Here is a 20,208-nt window from a genome sequence, read left to right on the forward strand (position 1 = left end):
ACTCACTAACCACAGTCTTTCCTTATAAAATAGAAAAACAGATTAAACATTCTTCATCAATAAATAAAACGTAACGGTCATATCGATAAACTTGAAACTTTCGCTATCCATTACCGCTGCACGAAACAGTTATACAAACATTATAATTATATTACACAAAGACATCCGTGTTCGAGCCGTCAATGTACTGCAAATTGGTAGTGAAATGTCGTCATCCATTCATGCTTTGTAGTATTTGTGGTGTTACGTTTTTATGTGGCCTTTTTACAAGCTTTTTTTGATTTTTACAACTTCAGTAGTATTTTGATTCAGCTGTACAAGATACCGTTTCCGTTACGTAATTCCCGTAATTCCCGCTGACAACTATTAATTTGTGTGATTTGCAAACAAATGCATGTTTTTACGCTCAATTAGAAGCACGAAATGGGATAAATGATCATGTGGATATTTTTAATTTGGCTTGTAGAATTTCCCCATAGCACAGAATATGTATGTATGTTTTTACATCAAATATCACCTTGCAAATAAGTACATGTATTAGAAAGATTAAGTAATTTTTTATGTTTTTTTCACAAATTCTTCAGCTGTTGATCTACTGAAATTCAAAAGGCTCTCTTCGTTAAACTGTACAATGCTATCGATACATATTGCTAAAGGCATTCTTAACACTAGGTATAAAATAAAAAGTACTTTAAAAAAATCTTTAGTCCGGAAGCCTACATTACAAAAACTTTCAACGTAACAAAATAAACAAAATCCAAGTAAAATAAACAATAAAATTAAATAACCTCAAACAAAGCATTACGGCATTAACCATTGTACACCTGAGTCTAATACTTATCCTCTCAAGCGCCCGGCCACCGTGTCACGGTTAAATGTTCTACCCCCGTCAAGCGCCCCGCCACCGTGGTACGGCAAAACGATCTTACATTTAAAAAACGTAGAAACGAAATGCTAAAACTATGTTTATCCCTTTCAAACATATTTGACATTGAAGCTGATGAAATGAGACGACGATCTAATGCACACACTTGAATAAGTGGTTGATATAGGCCAGAGAGCACCTTAAACAACATCTGACCCAACGACATGTTCCTTTATGACCAATATTGTAAATCCTTTTTTTAACTAATTTTAAAGATTTGAGTATATTTTACAGTTGGATTTTAATGTCATTATTCATTAACTGCACGATAAGACCTTTCGTCATATTATTTTTTTTGCCTAAAAATATTTTTTAGTCTTTCTTCAAACACATGCCTAAAGCACAAAATATTCAGATTAAACCGACTATTGTACTACCACTATCAAATATTATTTGTGGTTTATTTTTTTAATCTATAGCAAATTTTATGTAGATTTCAAATATATAAGGTATGACTAGGGTGTTAGTATTAAAATATGACGGAATCGGCGCTTAAACGCCAACCGCCAATTCAATTTCGCGCGCCATTTTTGGCCTGGACGCTTAACGGTATATTCGAATTTTGACGTTGGGGCGCTCGAGAGGATATGCAAATCGAGAAAGTGTACAGCTATATAATATACAGGATGTTGTTACGTGAACGACTCTAATCGCTAATTTTATTGCCTCATGGCTATTCGGAAGTATGGGAAAGGAAGTGGGCCACTTTGAGGTTGTTGAGATCTTGTACTGGTTGAAAGTTTTCTTCAGAAGATGCAGATGGTTATTTAACCATTAGTTAATTATGGTGACTATCGTTAACATAAAATATTTCTATAAGATCATTTGTAGACTATAAATTCCGCATGGAGGACTAATTGGGACTAATAAGCCCTTGACAGGAAATAGTCTCAGTTTGTATATCAGTTAGCACGATTTTCTCCATCTGGTCATAACTTTAGAATATCGAAAGTTTATCACTTAAAGTGTGCCTTAAATTTAGTTCCTACGGCGCCCGTTGGAGGCGCTGATCAGTTTTACATATGAATTTTGTCAATAGCGAGAAACTTTTCGATAGTCCATAGTATACAAAATAGTGACACTGATTAAATCATTTACTAAAAGAATCATTTAATGCCTTAAATGTAAATAAAAAGAAACGGTTCGTTGTAGCAGAAATAGCAGTTTCTTATGGTAAAGCATGAAGACATTTGTATTCATTCTCCTTACAGCTCAATTCATTTACAACTAAGACCTAATACGTCCGTTTTTACACTAAGGACCATTTAAACTCGTTAAACACCAGTAACTGAAATTCCTGCATCATGTATCATAACTGCACTAGCGTTGCTAACATAAAGGGTCGTTTTCACTTGGGCTGTTTTGTCCGTCTGTCTTTAAAGCAACTTAATAAGATATATAATTGCGGCATTGCGGCTACTAATATCGACATCAAGGAACGTCCGTGTCTTGGAAGACAATTTAGGCAGCTTTAGCTGACGATGAAAAAATGGTGACAATTTTCAGGCAAGGTTCAGAAGAGTAGTAAAAATGCTATAAAATAATATGACACAGTTATATGTAGTTTGAGATCACATAGTGGGTATACACATCGGGATTGTTTTAAGATTTCAACTATGGTTAGGAGAGTTCCATTTGGTCAGATAACGAATAAACCTTGTAGAAAAAGGAAATATCTTACTCCTGACGTATTTAAGTTTAGTATTTTAAAGTTCTGAAACAGCATTTAAGGTGAATATTGAAGGAATCTATGCTCAACATTTGCCATGCCTAAATTTATCTAGGGGCACGGAAGTGCCCCCGCAAGTCGAGCAAAAAAAAGCGGCACGGCCGTAACATCCTTTTCTCGAAGCAATTCCGGCTATTTTTGACACCCCTATAATTTCGTTGTGGATAAAACAAGAAGCCTGGATTTTCAGCAACTAATCAGTCATTGTATAAACACGGTATATTTAAAATTTCAGTCAATTTGAACCAGTAGTTTAAGAATGACAATTTGTTAAAATTTTGAATTTTGTCACTCACTGATTCACTGACTCACTGACTCACCGATCATCAAAAGTCTAAGGTACTTCTAGCAGACTTAGAAGCTTAAAATTTAGAATACAAATAGGGTTTAGTGTTTTAATCATGGGAAAAATTTAATATTGTCTAATTTCGGTCCAGTTTTCCAAATACACAAATTGCAACAATAACTTTGTAATCCCATATAAATGTATAAGATTACAAGGTTATATTTGCAGTTAATGAATTAGACTGTAGAAAATAAAATAAATAGGTGTAAATAGGTGGCCAGGTCGGTCTATTGGTTTTAAAGGTATTTTTTTTTAAATTGGCATTATAATAACATACGTAATAACTTAAGACAGAAGGTCCTTTAATTAGAGACTAAATAGATTAATCGACTTGGTATTATATAGATCTCACAACTTTTTACGGCGAGACTTGAGGTTTTTACAGAATGTTTTTGATGGCCTATAAATTAATCTTTAAATTTTCTTGTATACAATTTTGAGATTTCTCAATTTTTCACTCAGCCTAAGGCAACTCAAGTGAATACAGCACTTAACACACTGCAGCTACACGCGATTCGCCTGTTTCATCTCATCTCACTTGATAATGACCGGCCTACATACGCGCAACGGGTGTGTTGCATGTAGCAACTCCAGACTCGTTCTCCATTCATGCCACTATGGATTTATGGAACTTTTTGTTTGTTACGGTCCGGTCTAGTTTGGTAATGAAGCAAGGAAGGGGAGTGTCTAAGTCTTAGAAGCGTTAGATGTATGTACAATAATGTACATACATAGTATCATGCCTGTTAAACTTTGTAGTAGAGGTGTATGAAATACACCCACGTTTTGCAATTAACAATCTCACTCAATGAAATTTGAATAGCCTAATGTCATTTATTGGGCGCGTACCAAACTCCAGGCTACTGTTTGGACATATACTGATGATGAATAAGGAAATACCAATAAAAGTGATTAATGTTTTGACAACGAGGTTCGATTCCCGGGTTAGACAAAGTACTATTCTGATTTAAAATAAGATATTTATCAATAATTAAGTATGCAGTTTGATAGTGCCCCGTAATGGCAATAGGCTTGCCCTCTATAACATGGGACTGAGATTGTTAATAACGAAACGTAGGTGTATTTCACCTTTGCCTACACCTTCAGGTATAACAAGCATGATATCATACATGTCATGTTATTATTAAAACGTAAATCTTTATTCCCAGGAAAGGATTTGTCTTCACAATATATATAGTAATGATTGATATATTTCGAGTTATTATATGCTAACTACATATGAATACATGTAACAATGTAGAGGTGAAATCATCAAGAGTGCACTGACTCGTCAATACTCGTCATGCTCGACAGACGGTCATGTTAGATGTTATTTCATTAGATTGATTTCAATTACGTAGACGTATCATTTGACTGAAGGAAAAGATGTAATGATGAAGTAGATCTCAAAGATATAGTGAATGATAAAGACATAAAGGAATGTTTGAAATAGTTGTGAAGGTCATGAATAAAATTATAACAAAGCAAACATCAATTCTAAATAAAATTGTATCTAATAGTAGAGGTGCAAATAAAACAGCATTTGCAAATCTTATTTGGACTCCCGACGAAACTTCGAAAACGTTAGCCTCTGTATCTTATTTAAATTTATTAGTCAACTGCGCTCAAGTTTTTTTAAAGTTACCAAGTTCATGCATGATGCTACACTTCCTAATCCACTTTCATAATTTAGTCGGTCGGTAGACTACGTTAACCGGCGAGAGGTGAGAAGCAGGTCTTTCCGTAATCCTCGGTGCTGCGGTTCTTGACCTTATATCTTATGCAGTCAATGCAGAATTGGTCCTAGCCAAAATTTATTATCGTCATTTAATTTTGTCAATGGCCCGTGTCCATCTTTTGCGTTATTAAGGTAACGTCAAATAGAAGGGATATTTGTTTAAAATACGGTCCTTTCAGCTTTTCATTCACGATCGAAGACGCCATAATATAGCAGTAAATAAAAAGTGTGATAACCAATTTATGCTGTGAAAAAGACTAACTTGAAAATGGTTATGATAAAATAAGACCAAGTTATACAACTCCTATAATTTCTTAACAAACCATCGTGATGATAATACCACGTTACAATATAACGTGCAGACGGTTGATGTTCAATTGTCAGTTCAATGAACATTTCGCGCGTTCAAACGCACTGAAATTATTGCGAGCAGACTGTTAGCAAAAAACTAATGTCATGTTTCATACTAAACTGAGAAGGTAGTCATTTTCACGATATTACATACGGTTGTATAGTGTTTGTTGTTATGAGTTTGTTTGTATCTTGTATTTTAAGTATTATTCTATAGAAAAACCATAACTATGACTTTGCTATATTCCGGATTTTAAGCTACAGGCTACTAAGCTACCCTGTAGCTGTACAGGACCTTGACTGTTTTTTTAGATATAATGTTTTAGTTAGAAATAGTATAATGAAATATTTTAGACACATTATTTTTTAATTAAAAAAATACTAAGTTAAAAAGCATTTAAGTTTCGACGGCGACGACGAGGACGACTATTCAATTCAATGTGTGATACATAGAATTTAATAGTCGTACGTAAGTAATAATTTGATTATAGAATAAAATCAAAAATACATGCACAATCTTTTTCACAATCTTCTAGACGCAGTTAAAGATTAATGAACTTCCTAATAGCAGTTACGAGAAGCCACTTGCAAAAAATATTCAATTTGAACTGGGCTGTCTTAAACATCAACTAAACTTAAATCTGCGATACGTAATATTTTTTACCAGACAAGTAAACCCATAGACGGAAGATAGTTTACATCATTTGCGTGCGCACGAATATACATGCAATTAACAACAAACGTATTAAAATTAAGAGTTTTTGTTAACTATTCGCATGTTATCATTGTTACATAAGTGCTACTTTGTACGTCAATTTGTATACTAATTGTACAGCGAAACGATTAGTTAAAAGGAACGATATGATTGATTGATTTATTAGTGTTCGTTGACTTTTATTCTCATGTTTTTTATAGCTTACTTGACAACAGTCAAATCAGCACGTTATGAAATGTCAAAAACACATTTTAGTATAGAAATACGGCGTGGTGACGTCACAGATTCGTATTTTCGTTGGCACCAAATGAGTGCCTAATCAAATGTTATAATTACAATTTCATAGCCTGAGTATTTTGGAAGGTTTTTTTCGATTAAAATCTAAGTCTAATAATATAATTTTTCGTGAACCCAGTCAACTACCCCATTACCACTTCTGTAGTGTCAATATCATCACTGATTACGACAGCCGCAGAAGTTTTGGGCCCGAATCTTGGGTTAGTAAGTATTAAACTTACAACTATACAACTTAGACCATGTTCACGGACCTCTCTGCGATAGTGCAACTATATTATAATTCTATTAGGTATATGGAATCCAAAATATAAATGGCGTATTGTAGACATCTCTATATCCACACTCGAATTTAATAAACGTAACGTTCTACATGGTTAATAGCTGCCCCGCAAACGTTGTTTTGCAATATAAATTATAAAAAAATGTTATGGGTGAACAGTTATTATTCTATTCACTACGAAGAAGGAAAAATAGATGTCAGCCGATTCTCAGACCTACTCAATATGCTCATAGAATTTCATGAGAATCGGTCAAGCCGTTTCGGAAGAGTACGGGAACGAACACTGTGGCGCGAGAATTTTATTGTATACTAGCTTACCAGCGCAACTTCGCTTGCGTCACATAAGAGAAACATAATTTTCCCCGTTTTTGTAACATTTTTCACTGGTACTCTGCTCATATTGGTTGTAGCGTGATGATATATAGCCTATAGCCTTCCTCGATAAATGGGCTATCTAACACTGAAAATTTTTTTCAAATCGGACCAGTAGTTCCTGAGATTAGCGCGTTCAAACAAACACACAAACTCTTCAGCTTTATAATATTAGTATAGATAAAATATACGGATTTAAAAGATGTACCTATGTATATATTGCTAATCGCACAAGAAGAATTTTTGTATTAATTTACAGTATGATTTATTGCACGTTTTGAGTCAAAATAATACGCATCTAGCGTGATCAGAAGTATTTCTCAATTGTAGAGCAATTATTGCAAATAATCACTGTTGAAAAGTCCTCCCGTATTATATTCCGTGTTTTTATGAAACTGGCCACACAGTTTCATAAAATTGCAGCTGTTTTTTTGCTATACAATAAATACTTACACGAATTCAGATTTGTCTCCTGTCAATGTAAATGTGAAACGCAAAGAAATCATCAGAATTTTAAGTTAGAATTTGTTAAAATGCTTAGTTTGCAACGTAGAGAACAGAAGCTTCAGGTTAAAAAATTGGGTTGGGCCAAAAAGCTGTTTATGAGTTAACTGTTGAGAATTTCTAAGTGAATGCCCAGAGTTGGGGAGGTGAAGATCTTCAAGCCCCGGAAACCAAATAAACCCGTCCTGCATTTGACATCTCACTGATCGTCTTCATTGTCCCTTCCACCTGACTAAAAGAGCAATGGAATATAGTATACCTGTGTATTGCGCACACATTAGGATACCATAAACCAACTCCTGTTCAGTTAGACGTTTTCAATTATCTCAGTTGACAACTGCTCGAAAGCCACTAGCTCTACTTTGTTTTCTCCCCTTTGAATTATAATTATATTATGGTATTTAACACATTAACTCAAGGAAGCAATATCCTGAATAGTGACTATCAATTTGAAGTACACTACTTGTCTACTGAGATACATAATACACATGCTGGTCGTCAGTGCTACATTTATAAAAGTAGATTGTGTGCCAAATGTTTCAATCCGTTTAAACAGTTTTCGCTCGAAAAACGTTACAAACATCCATCTATTCTCACGAACTTGTGTGTTTATAACTGGTAGTAGGATAATGAACGCGTAACATCGAAAGTGCGTGATGCGTTCGAATCCGAACTTCCTGAGGCAAAGTTATATCAAAGATTTAACATTATAATTACGGATGTGATAGGTTTGCTACAAACATTGCCAGCCGACATAGACGGTTCGGCAGTATTTTTTAAACAACATTTTTACCATTTGTTCGGCTTGTGCCGATGGGGTTGCTCCTTCGGGTCTTATTGTCCCAAATCGTTCATTCCGGCGCAGCGATGTCAAGTGGCATTCTTTCAAACATAAATCGCAAACGATTATATCGCCGGCTGGGCCGAATAACCGCCCCACGTATTATATAAAATATGGACTTTTTTTTTATCTTGCCTATTTCTGTGTCCCACTGCTGAGCAAAGGCCTCTCCCCTAGACTTCCAGTCCCCTCGGTCGCTTGCTGCTTCCGGCCGAACTTCCAGGAACGAAATATGGACTACGTCTGAAATAAAAAAATATTATTAATGTATCATATTATTATTGTGTGTGTAGCAATCCTTACAAATTTTATTGCTGAGTGAAACTAATTACCAATTACTTATTGGCCGGTATAAAATATGATACATGCGACGCGACGTATCAATAACAGTGATGTATAGATATAGTTGATTAATTCGGTGATGATAATTGACTCTACTTGACTGCTTTTGTGGCGCGGTTGGTAGTAAATCCGACTGCTGATCATGAGGTCTCGGGTTCGATTCCCAGATAGACCTTAAGCAATTCGAGAAGTCTTTGGGTGGTTAAAAAATCCCACTAGATTGACCGCTCACTATTTTTTTATTTTCATTTGAGTCCCATTGCTGGGCAAAGGCCTCCCCTTTTCCTTCCAAACCTCTCTTTCTTGTGCCATATTTCACTAGAATTGACCCACAAATGCATATAAATACCGATAGTATAATCAGTTAAGGTTTGAGTGGAGGTATCTAATTGTCTAATGCATAAAGAACACATCAAAACATAATATTTTACATGACATATAAAATAGAATATATCGGTTTAAAACACCAAGTTATACAATATAATAGTGCAATAATTCCTTCAAAATGTGTCCAATCAGTCAGCTCGCATTCAAGTAATATGATAAATAATTATTCTTTATTTATCTCATAAAGACAAATATTTAATTAGTTCTGAGTCTAGTAAGAATATAATATCTATTTAATCAGAGCCGGACATCCGTGATCAGCTGTGAAATACGTTACAATCTGCAGTAGCGGTGATTCAAATTGTAGGAAACAAAAAATACAAATCGGAAACTCGTTATTTCATTATTATTTCCAATCTAGGATAGTAAAGCTAGATATTTGTGATAAATTACTATATTTTAACTTTATCTAATTCTAAACAATAATAATTAAAACTATACATTAAATTAATACATTAAATAATAATTTTATATGTTGCCAATCTTATGGGTATTCCCGTACTACTTGACAAAATAGGTCAAAAAATCTATATTCGGAGTTACAGTAAAACTCCAATTATAGAGTTATTGAAATTAGCTGGAAACAAATTGACACTTGATTAAAAAAACTCTCTGGTAAGATGGTAACACGAGGTTTTTTCTTTCCAGTTAGAACAAGTGACTTTTATTACTTACTATCCCTTAACGTAAAAAAGTCATAGTGCATTGACTTGAACCCTCAACCGATTTCATGGGAAATATTAGACCACTTGGTACTGGTATAGGCGACAAAACTGTATGTTGTTGACTTGCTTTTCTATTAAAAAGCTACGTATGATCGTATTATTTCGCCCCATATTTTTCAAATCTATCAATAATATGAAATAAGATGAAGCGGCAAGATGATCTGTAACAGTTAAGTCATGATATCAAACTGTTTTAAATTGAACCAGTCTGTACAAGTACAGTTGGGGAGGAAAATGTGTGGTTGATTTATGACTAAACTATAGTTTTTGTTCTGTGACTATCCTACAAGTAAAAAATATCCTTATGATGTAAATAATTTTATATTGAAATGCTCCTATTTTTATGAAATAAGTTGAATTTTCAGAAATTTGTGAAGTGACAGTCTGCAATCATATTTATAAGATGATCCGATGCTTGTCGTAAAAATGATGACGTAGAATATGCTCCCTAAGTATACATCCCTTGAACATAAATGAACTATCTAAAATAATCTTCCAATTGCAAACCGTGTCGTTTTCTATTTTAGATGTTTTTCATACTGAAGTTCTTGTAAAAGTTTATCGTAACTTTATACTTTAGTTGGGAAAGAAAAGTTGCTTTGGTCGTACCAAATGCAACAGATTAATCAAAACGAAACGTTTGTCTCACTTCATAATATATTTATTGATTTCCATCAATAGCAAAATACGTTCCCGACAGTACCCAACAGCATAAATGCATCAGCGCATCCCTCTCGGTACCCAGTCTACCGTGAAAATAAGCGCATATAAGCGAAACAGTGCTCCAGTTAACCACAGTGCCCATATAGCTCACGGAGTGCAAACATCAAAATGGTAAAATACCTACTGATATTAACCCTGGCGGCGGTGGCCACGGCCAGAACAGCTACCACATCACAGAACAAACTGGAGGGAAGGAGTTCAGATGACACGTTACTAGGAGACCTGAAACTAGCGTACGAGACTTATAAAGACTGCAGTGAGTCAGACATCTCACATTGCTTGAAGAGGAAACTGGCGAAGACCTTGACGAGGTTGACGAAAGCTGATGAAGTGAACTTGATAAGCGGGGTGACGATAACCAAGGACAAAGATGTGAAGATTGTGGAGAAAGAGGAAGCGATTCCTAGAGGGATGGACGATGGGTCGTTGAACAACCTGATACTTGATAAGATCGTCAATTTTATGAGGTCCCACACATTCCAGGTGAGGCGATAGTGTTATGTTTCAGTGGTGGTATTACTTTTCTGTCCCTTACTCTATTTTTTATCTTATACATTATTGTAGTTAGAACACAATGCAATAGTATTTGTTATATAAAATTTCGATATAAAATATAAGTTTAATAGGCTCAATTCCAAAGTGTTGTTCAAAACACATTTATTCACTTGTCATCTATCCATGACATAGTGGAAATATTTAAAAACACAAATATACATTTCTTTCTAAAACCAACAATCAATAATAATATAATCTGGTTTCAAGTTACAAAAACATTTCCTCACACGTTTCCGTTTCCTTACCACCACACTACAAATTTTGACACGACTGCATATAAATAAAAACAGAAGTTTCCTGAAACAATCAAAAGCTTTTCTATCTACCCTGGTCAGTGGACACCTCTGTAAAGTTTTTTTTCTATCTAATAAATATGAAAATACAAATAACAAGAACTTATTTTCACTCAGGAACTAAATACAATAAAATTGGTGTTGGTCACTGAATTTATACTATTCAATCATAAATCTTGCAAGATGTGTTTTCTACAAATTAAACGATTTAGTACGTTACATTTAACAAAAACTCTTACACATTAGCACTATCAATTGCCATCATAAAACATAACATATGTCTATTTTTTGGCTATTTCTTAGAACACTTTATCAGATATCATGCACATTGCAAATCACACTTTGTCTAATTATCTTGCTAACACACAGCTTCATTATTAAATAAAATATCGACCGCTGTCAGTAAGCTAACTAAAACAACCAGGTGGGTGATATTCGTGGTGACAGCTTTTCTATTTTTTATCTAATTTAACAAGAATCATAATATTTTTATGTAACAACAGGATATAAAACTAAGTTATGATCGGAATCGGCAATCACAATTTCATTTAACACGCATATTACTTACATAGAGTTCAATGACTCGCAATCATTCATTGGTATATTTTGTGAAGTTGTATAGACAAATGATTCTAGCACGAGAATCATTTCACATGAGATGATTATTACTCAATTAATTTTAGAAAAACTTATGCTAGTGATTACTCAATTATTTTTCAATGATTTCATGTAAACTGATAAACAAAAATCGAGAATGTTGACAATTTAAGTCACTACTACTAATTCAACTCTAAGATAAAACTAATTGTTTAAAATAATAGCTCGTTACGTTTATTATATTATTCTTATGTATAATTATTCGTCGTATAAAATAATGTTCCTGAAGCATTACGGGCAAAAAACCTTCAATCAACCAATCAATCTATGGATAAAAGGATAAAAGTCTATCAAGACTATCAGGAAATAAAAGACATGTCTTTTAGTAGGAGAAAATTTAAGTTATAAATTTTTATCTTCAAACCTTTAACACAGTAAGTCTTTAATCAAGCACGTGACTAAATTCTAAGCCAACAAGTCCAAAACAGAAAAATGACCCAGACCAATAAATCATGACCTTACGTAACTGTCTAATGGCTTCCTTGACAATATAACGTTATGTTATAACAATTCATAACGCGTTTAATAGTCGTTTGTAATCAGACGGCTTTCTTAACGTCATAATGATCGCCAAACAAAGTTGTTCCGTTACAGAAATAGTAACACTAAATTGAGCAGGTCAAGTTCGTGTATTATTGTTATTTTGATCCATATTCGTGGTCCGTGACAAGGTAATGACTGTGGCGTTATTTCGTTTGCCCTACTCCAGAAATAGCATCGCACTATGAGTCGGTGCAATATGGGTAGGAAAACAAGTTTAAAAGCCCTAAAAATTCATTCACTTCTTTGAATCGAGCAACCATACATAAATAACTATAATAAAAACCTTTTTAAATCGAATAGATTTTTTAAAACGAATCGTTACTTAACTACGATGATTTTGCAAGAATGGGTATTTTTATTTTATTTTTTATTACAATTACGCGTAAATGTTTTCATAAATATAATTATTTATTCTGAAAATTGCAATGTTGTTAATTAAGATAATAGCCGTTAAGCTATATCAAAGGCCTTTCGGGCCATTTGAACTACTTAAACACTAGGTTGACCATTAACCATACGATAGATAGACAGAGTTTTTATGCTGGTAGGAGAGCTTTACAAGCAGTATCTTAAAGGAGGAAAATCGATGAAAGCTAACAATTGCTCGTTCAATGATGCATAACATCAATCACTAAGTTTAGTTTTGTAAAAGATCAGATGGATCGTTTTCTAAATTATTCCTCATGTTGATGGAAATTATACACTGCGATCTTTCAATGTGCGTGATTCTGCCGTATAAATCAAAGCATTGTTATTTTGATGCATAAATCAGTGCGTTGTTAGGAAATAACTCACTCTGTTTATAATCGTTTAAGTCCAATCGACACGTAAATAATTTCTTTGCTGATAAGACATCATGATAGCTCCGCTAAAAAAACAAATGCGTTATTTTGTCCAATCGGAATCAAGGTACTAATTAAAACTTTTAAAATGACGTAGAAACAGCACGGAAGCAATAAGACCTATTTAATGGAAACAATACGTAAACCACTTTGTTAGTTCCATGCGGATTTTTGACTCTCCATAATAATGACTTTAATGACTTACACGGTACTGAAATGGCTTGCTATAGCATTTTTTTTTAAATTGGAATACAAACAGTATTACTGCAATTTTAAAATTCTAACTTTTTCGTTTGATTTTACTTGTTAAGGATGTAAATTAAATATTAGGTATATAAGTAAAAAAAAACTGTAATGTAAATTAATAGCACAAATCAGACAGTAACTGTGTATATTTCATGCTAATTAATACATTGTACAGAGCCCCAAAAGTCGCCGAACTTATTAAATTTTTCGCAACTTTATATTCTACAACATGTATGAAATTGATTGAAATGTTTAATTCCAACTAATTCTATCCAATTTTGTATAAAACATCCGTAAAAGAATCAAGAGAGAGAATAAGATATTTTGAAAATATATATCTATAAGTACAGTTATTAAGCAAATTTTGTGGCTGACTGTACATGTAATAAAGCTGACTAATTTGACTGGAACAATTATTTTTTATAAATCAACTGTTTTACTAAGTAACATAAATTATACTTATTGTCAACAATATGACAAATTGATACATTGATATCTTAATCGAATGTACCAATTTGTAAATGTCAAAATTTCTCAATGGCAAAATATGACACATCGGTTTCTACAAAAATTTACAATTTATCAACAATAATTAGTGGTACCTACTTAAAATAAGTAATATTTACTAAACAATTATTGCCAATAAAAAACTAAAAGTCTTTTTTGTTAAGTACCTACCATCAATTCTGGTAAAATTTCATGCTTCATAAAACGTCATGCTAGTTATTAGCTACAATAAATTGCAATCATTTTTTTTTACTAAATCCTTATTTATTTACACGTATTTCTGTCTTAATTGTTTCTTAAGTCATGAGGTTCACCTCATCGTTGATGGGAAATAGATTATTTCTGTCCTTAATTTTATTCATCTGCGGCAAATTAATCATATTATTCCTAAGTACACTATTTCATTTTGGTCCTATTTATATCCATCAGAGTAGACATTACTGTAACCATATTGATTGATAATTCTTTCTTAAATATTATTGCCTTTTATTTATATACGAGTACTATACTATTATCAGAATGTCATCATCCTTTATCAAGTATCACTGCTATTTATTTCTTACCAAATTATTCCTATTTTTCTATCTATCTATTCAGCTTACTTCTACCTACTGTTGAGTATAGGCCTCCCCCTCAGTAGGTATTTTATAACTATCCTGCGCTTGTCTCATCTATTGCAGTCTTACACATGTTAACACGTCTTCTAACCGTCCAGTTTCTTTTTTTTATCTATCTATCTATCTAATTAGCCCCTTTCTACTCACTTTTGTTGGGTAAAGGTTACAAGGAAGGCCCCCAACTATATGATCGCACGTCATCGTTAAATGTGTAGAGCTGCAATGGATGACACAAGCGTTAATCCTATAAGAAACACACTAAGCGGGAGGCCTATACTCAACAGTTTCTTTTTAAAAACTATTATTTACAAAATTGTCACAAACTGGATATAAAAGAGCAATTCAGTACATCTCCAATCCATATCTATATCCCGTAAAGCGTGACGCGAATTGCGTCCGTAAAAACAGCCAACCACATACCACCAAACAACGCACCGTGTCAGCTTTCCCGCGTGCATCTTATAATTGCATTCAATTAACATCTTCACTTTTTGCGCGATATGCTCTATTAAGCTTTGTTTTCTTTTAATTGGTGTGTGCGTGATAATTGAGATGCGTAGGTGAAAATCGTACGTTACACTTTACCATATTTATGATTTCAATTGCATTTGTAATTATGTTTCTGGTAGAAATTGTGGTTTCTATTGTATGCTGTTGCATGTTTTTTTTTTCTTTGGTTAGCGATCGTTTTACAGCTTTTTAACTTTAGTTTAAGTTTTATGCTTTACTTTAGAGCACTTCTTAAATCAAATAAACTTATATACGGTTGCTAGATCGTCGAGATACCTGGCGTTAAGTCACTTAAAAGCAGACGAATGATTCATATCAATAAGAAAAGTATTGGCTTTTTTTTAATTGTATGCTTATAAAGAAAATTAATTATAATATAACTGATTCGAATGGATGTATGTATTTAGTCGATAAATAAATAATAATTTATTAGGTTTCTAACCCAAAATAATAAACGTATCCATAACGCGAAAATAAATTTAAACGAGACAATGACTGAGGATCCATCGAGAACTGATCTGACTATTACTGTCCATCCGTAAAGCGACATAACAAAAAGATTTGATTGAAAAAAAAAATTGATCAATAATTTTACTTCAAATTCCAACATCGATAAAATTACATAAAACATTTTCCTGTCAATGTTTCATCATCCGTGTTGCTATTTGACCATCTTCCGCACTTTCTCTTGTATTTAGGGAAGCAATAGTGCGCTGCATTTAATTATGCATTTAAACCGTTACTTTGTAATCACGCGTTCTTACATGGAATAATACAAGTTTTTTGCTACCGTAAATTATTTTAGCTACACGTAATGCCTTATTCGGCGGTTATAAATAAAGATATTAGCAGGAATTATAGTAATACAGCGTGTTAATAAATGAATAATTATATACTTACACATTAGAGATGGGTTTTTTTGGTACTTTGATCATTTCTTGGTTTGCAACATTGTTCCAAAAATAACAAACTTTACAATTCTGATTTCAATTATGATTGATGAACTTACTAATCTGATTATTGGATTTTCTGGAGTAAGATGGATTTGTGTAAGTGGTTCATAGGTTGGTATTAGAATAGTACTTTGGTAACATTTAAAGGTTTGGGTGGTTGTTTCTGTACAGACTATGATTATATTATATCACTGTCGGCTATAATAAAATGTTAATGTAATAAAAATGAGCCTCTAATTCGCATTTAGGTCGGGAAGGGGTCTTCAATAATACTTGGATTATGACTAAAATTTAATTAAGTAACTCAAACCTTCCCTTCTCAAATTCCAGATCAAATTCCCAGCTGAAGATGTCAACGAGATCCAAGAAGAAGAAGGTCGCAGCAGGAGGAAGAAGCTAGCTCCCCTCTTAGCCATTCCTCTCCTTATCGGTGGTATGATGGTACCACTTGCCTTCGGAGCGCTCGCACTGCTGGCTGGTAAAGCACTCATCGTGTCCAAGCTAGCGTTGGTCCTGGCTGGTATTATTGGGCTGAAGAAACTGTTGTCGCCAAGTGGAGGTGGTGAAGCCCATGAGGTTGTTGTGTCTGCTGGACATGGTGGCCCTGGGTGGAGCAGGTGAGATCATGGATTTTAGTTTTTAATGAATTTAATGCTTTGCAGTCTGTTGTCAATATTACTGGCTAGATGGACCTGAAGATGAAATGAAATAGGGGTTCGAAACCCGCTTAGTATAGTTTTTTCTTTATTGATGTTCTTCATCTAACTGCAATATAGTTCTTTTGTTTTGCACATGGTCTTGTAAATCCATGAAAAAAATAAAGTTTCTTTAACAACAAATGAGTCCCACGATATGGAGTTCCTCATAAATACTTAGTAGATAAGGCAACCTGATAAGCAGATAGTCTTGCACTTGTTTATGAGAAATCATTTACAGGTATTCATATTCTGGAAGTAAAACATAATCATGATTTAGTTTTGTATGCATCAATCAAGTAACCAAGTTATTCATACGAATATTAGTATACTTCAACCAATGTCACTTGATCGTTTTCTTAGAATTTCCCCGACTACTGATTACCCGTAGCAATTTCATTGTCAAGCCATTGGTCATCATTTGACAACCGTGTCTAACGTTTTAACAAGTTCCACATCACGTTATCTTGATAAAGTGAGCTATGGTATACGATATAATGGTTCAATACACTTTCGATCTCGTTTCGATAACAATAACAGTGAAAACGTTGTTATGTAGAGTTTATTATAGTTCGCAGACATGTCAGACTTACGATGAACTTTGCTTCATAACAGTAAAACGTAGTTTTTGATCCTTTAAGACGAAGTATTTAGACCAAGATTTGATGAGAATTGGCCATTTGGGTAGTTAACTTGCGTACCCAAAATTATTAAATTTGTACTCGTATGGGGTTCATCTAAAATGCTCAGACTATGTAACGTTTTTCATAAATAATGTTAAAATTGTAATTATTACAGACTGAAACATATTATTAGACACCCATGAAAATATGCAACTATGACGTCACTACACCGAATTTCTTTACTAAACTGTGTTTTTGTTTTTATAAAAAGTAGCTGATTTCAAATTGAGTGAGAAACCATTTCACGGTTTCAATTTTAATGTTCGGGAAATATTCTGAGTGATTGGGATAATACCCACTCAAGCAAACATTTAATTAAACATTTATCATGTAATTCTTGTTTATACTACAGATTAGGAATTTCTGCTTTAGGTATTATATTTAGCGAAGAAATATTTATGTTTTGTTAAAAATATTCATTTAAAACAACTTTTTTTAAAGCGAGCAGTGATTAGACCGTTGGACTGCCAAATCCGAGGTCCCGAGTTCATGCAAGGCACAACTTTTCGAAATCATGTGCGTATTAGAATTAATTGCTACTCGCTTTAAGGTATCAACGTGAAACATGGTAACGCTTGCATGCCTGATTTTCACAAATGTTCTTAAAGACGAATCTTATAGAAGCTAAAACCCCTCTCGTTTTGCGAGGTGGCCTATTGCATAGAACAGTAATACTTTTTATTTATTATTTGACTCTTATGATATTTATTTATTATATTTTTATCTAGAACGGCATGTGATTTATTTATTCCTTTTCATTATGCATTTACTATTTTTCGTAAATTATAATTTCTATAATAATAATTTATTATTATTTCGTGCGTTTATTTCAGGTCGCTCGAGAAGTCGCACGATTTAGCGTACAATGCCTACACCCAATAGCCACGGAACCCACCACTTAACGTTAATTTTACGCGAATCAATGGAACAATCGGTTTCAGATGAATATATAAAATAGAAAACATATAATTTAATTTATTACAAGTTATGGAGTACATAATTATTTAACATTTGAAGGGAGTCTCTCGTTTAATTATTATTTTTCTAACCAATACTTTAATTTGTTATTATTATTTTTTTATTTATAAAAAATCATTTTTCATTCCGACTAGATAAATATATTATTGAATCACATAAATAAATATTGTTCCGTAATAACAAGTTCCAAAATTATATTCCTATCCATTTATATGTGTCATATTATTATTTATTTATTTATTGTATTCGATAAAACATTATTATTTTTATAAAATAACACACCATATAAATTATGAATGAAAAATGATTTCACTAACTTTAAGGGTCAGTATAAATAATAACCGTTTCTAATGGAAAATATAAAAATAATTTGGTAATATATAATAATATTATTATTGAAAAAATGAGTAAGGGAAAATTCTCTTAGCATTTAATGTTTGTAAAAGTACCTCGAATACTCTAAAAGACTAAATATTACGTGTAGTCCTACAATATAAACATAGGTAATAACCAGAAATATGTTTAGTATATTTATATTTATTTTTGTATATAAATTATATGCATACATTATTTATATACAAGACTTTGGGGTTTGCTTTAATTAATAATTATATAAGCACAGCGCCGTTATATAACTTTTCTTATATTTTTTACGTATATATGTATTATGTGTATTTAATGAGCATAAACTTTGTACGTATATATTCAAATATAAAATATAATATCACATTTGATATGAAGACTGAAAATAATATGTATATAATTATAAATATATAATATCCACATGTACATATGTAAATAAATATTGCATTTATTTAATATTTTATATATTTATATAAATTAAAGTATTATTGATTGCCAAATGTTATATTTTATACAAATGTTATTTATTTATACTTAGGTTACAGATCTCAATATTTATTTTCTATAAAATGGTGCTCATTTATTTAAAATGCATTGTAAATATCAAAATGTTATGATTATATTTATTTTCATTTATTAATTTAACGTTCCAGTGAGTTTATTATTTATTGAATTAATCTAAAGATTTATTATCATCAAATGTTTTTTAATAAAACTGTTAGTACTCAAGTATGAAGTTTTATTTTAATTTTTGTATATTTATTTAACAAATCAACAAGTTAGGTTTGAGACCTGTGTGTAACGGAAATTATTCTCTGATGCGTAACCATTGGTATTTAGTTAAGTATACTGTCTTATAAAAATACTAGCAGCTTATCCCGGCTTTGCACAGTTTAAAATGTTTTTTTACAAAAATCCCTTACATTTTTACACATTAACTTTCCACTCGAGTTATTATATTTATTAAAAAAGCGGACATAAGGGCGAGATATTGGAAATTGACGTTGTTTTATACGCTGAGTATTAAGCTAAATAAAAAATCAAATAGGAAATGAAGATTCACATACCTGAACTACGCAAATTACATTCTTAGGAGTAAAAAGACGTAAGTATGAATAGAATTGTCTCTTAATCAAACCTTTTAAGTACGTCCCCATTTCTTTCAAACGGAAAGAGTAATTATGATTCATCATAGTTTTCTCTACTTTATAAGGAATTAATCATTATCGTAATGACAAAATGGCCTATGTGGTCAAAGTGAAAATGCCTATAAATTCTGGGTCAAAGTAAATATTTTTGTATTTACAAAAAGAATATTAAGTACGTATTTATCCATAAGTTTCTTAAGTATCTGGTAAAATATTAAGACGCGTACCGAGTTAAGTTAGAACTTAAGCTGCTGCATTTAAGTTAAAACAATACATTGTTACCATAAAAAAATATATGAAGTTTTTCTTTTCGATGGGTTTATATAATTATGATTTTGTCCGA

The 20,208-nt window shown here is 32.5% G+C and overlaps 1 protein-coding gene across 2 annotated transcripts; it reads left to right on the forward strand.

The window, feature by feature from the left end:
• The first annotated feature begins 10,327 nt into the window (after positions 1 to 10,327).
• Positions 10,328 to 19,446, forward strand: Osi8 (Osiris 8). 2 transcript variants are annotated; one of them, XR_012960100.1, is made up of 4 exons: positions 10,328 to 10,758; positions 16,329 to 16,615; positions 17,818 to 17,892; positions 18,210 to 19,446. XR_012960100.1 is itself a non-coding variant. In XM_076130499.1 (3 exons), the coding sequence occupies exons 1-3, from the start codon at positions 10,384 to 10,386 to the stop codon at positions 18,256 to 18,258; spliced, it is 711 nt and encodes a 236-aa protein (XP_075986614.1). In that variant the 5' UTR covers positions 10,328 to 10,383; the 3' UTR covers positions 18,259 to 19,446. The 2 variants fall into 2 exon arrangements, 1 of the variants encoding a protein (XP_075986614.1); XM_076130499.1 differs by lacking the exon at positions 17,818 to 17,892.
• The last annotated feature ends 762 nt before the right edge of the window (positions 19,447 to 20,208 follow it).

The sequence above is a fragment of the Anticarsia gemmatalis genome, chromosome 24, assembly GCF_050436995.1.
Source record: "Anticarsia gemmatalis isolate Benzon Research Colony breed Stoneville strain chromosome 24, ilAntGemm2 primary, whole genome shotgun sequence".
NCBI lineage: Eukaryota > Metazoa > Arthropoda > Insecta > Lepidoptera > Erebidae > Anticarsia > Anticarsia gemmatalis.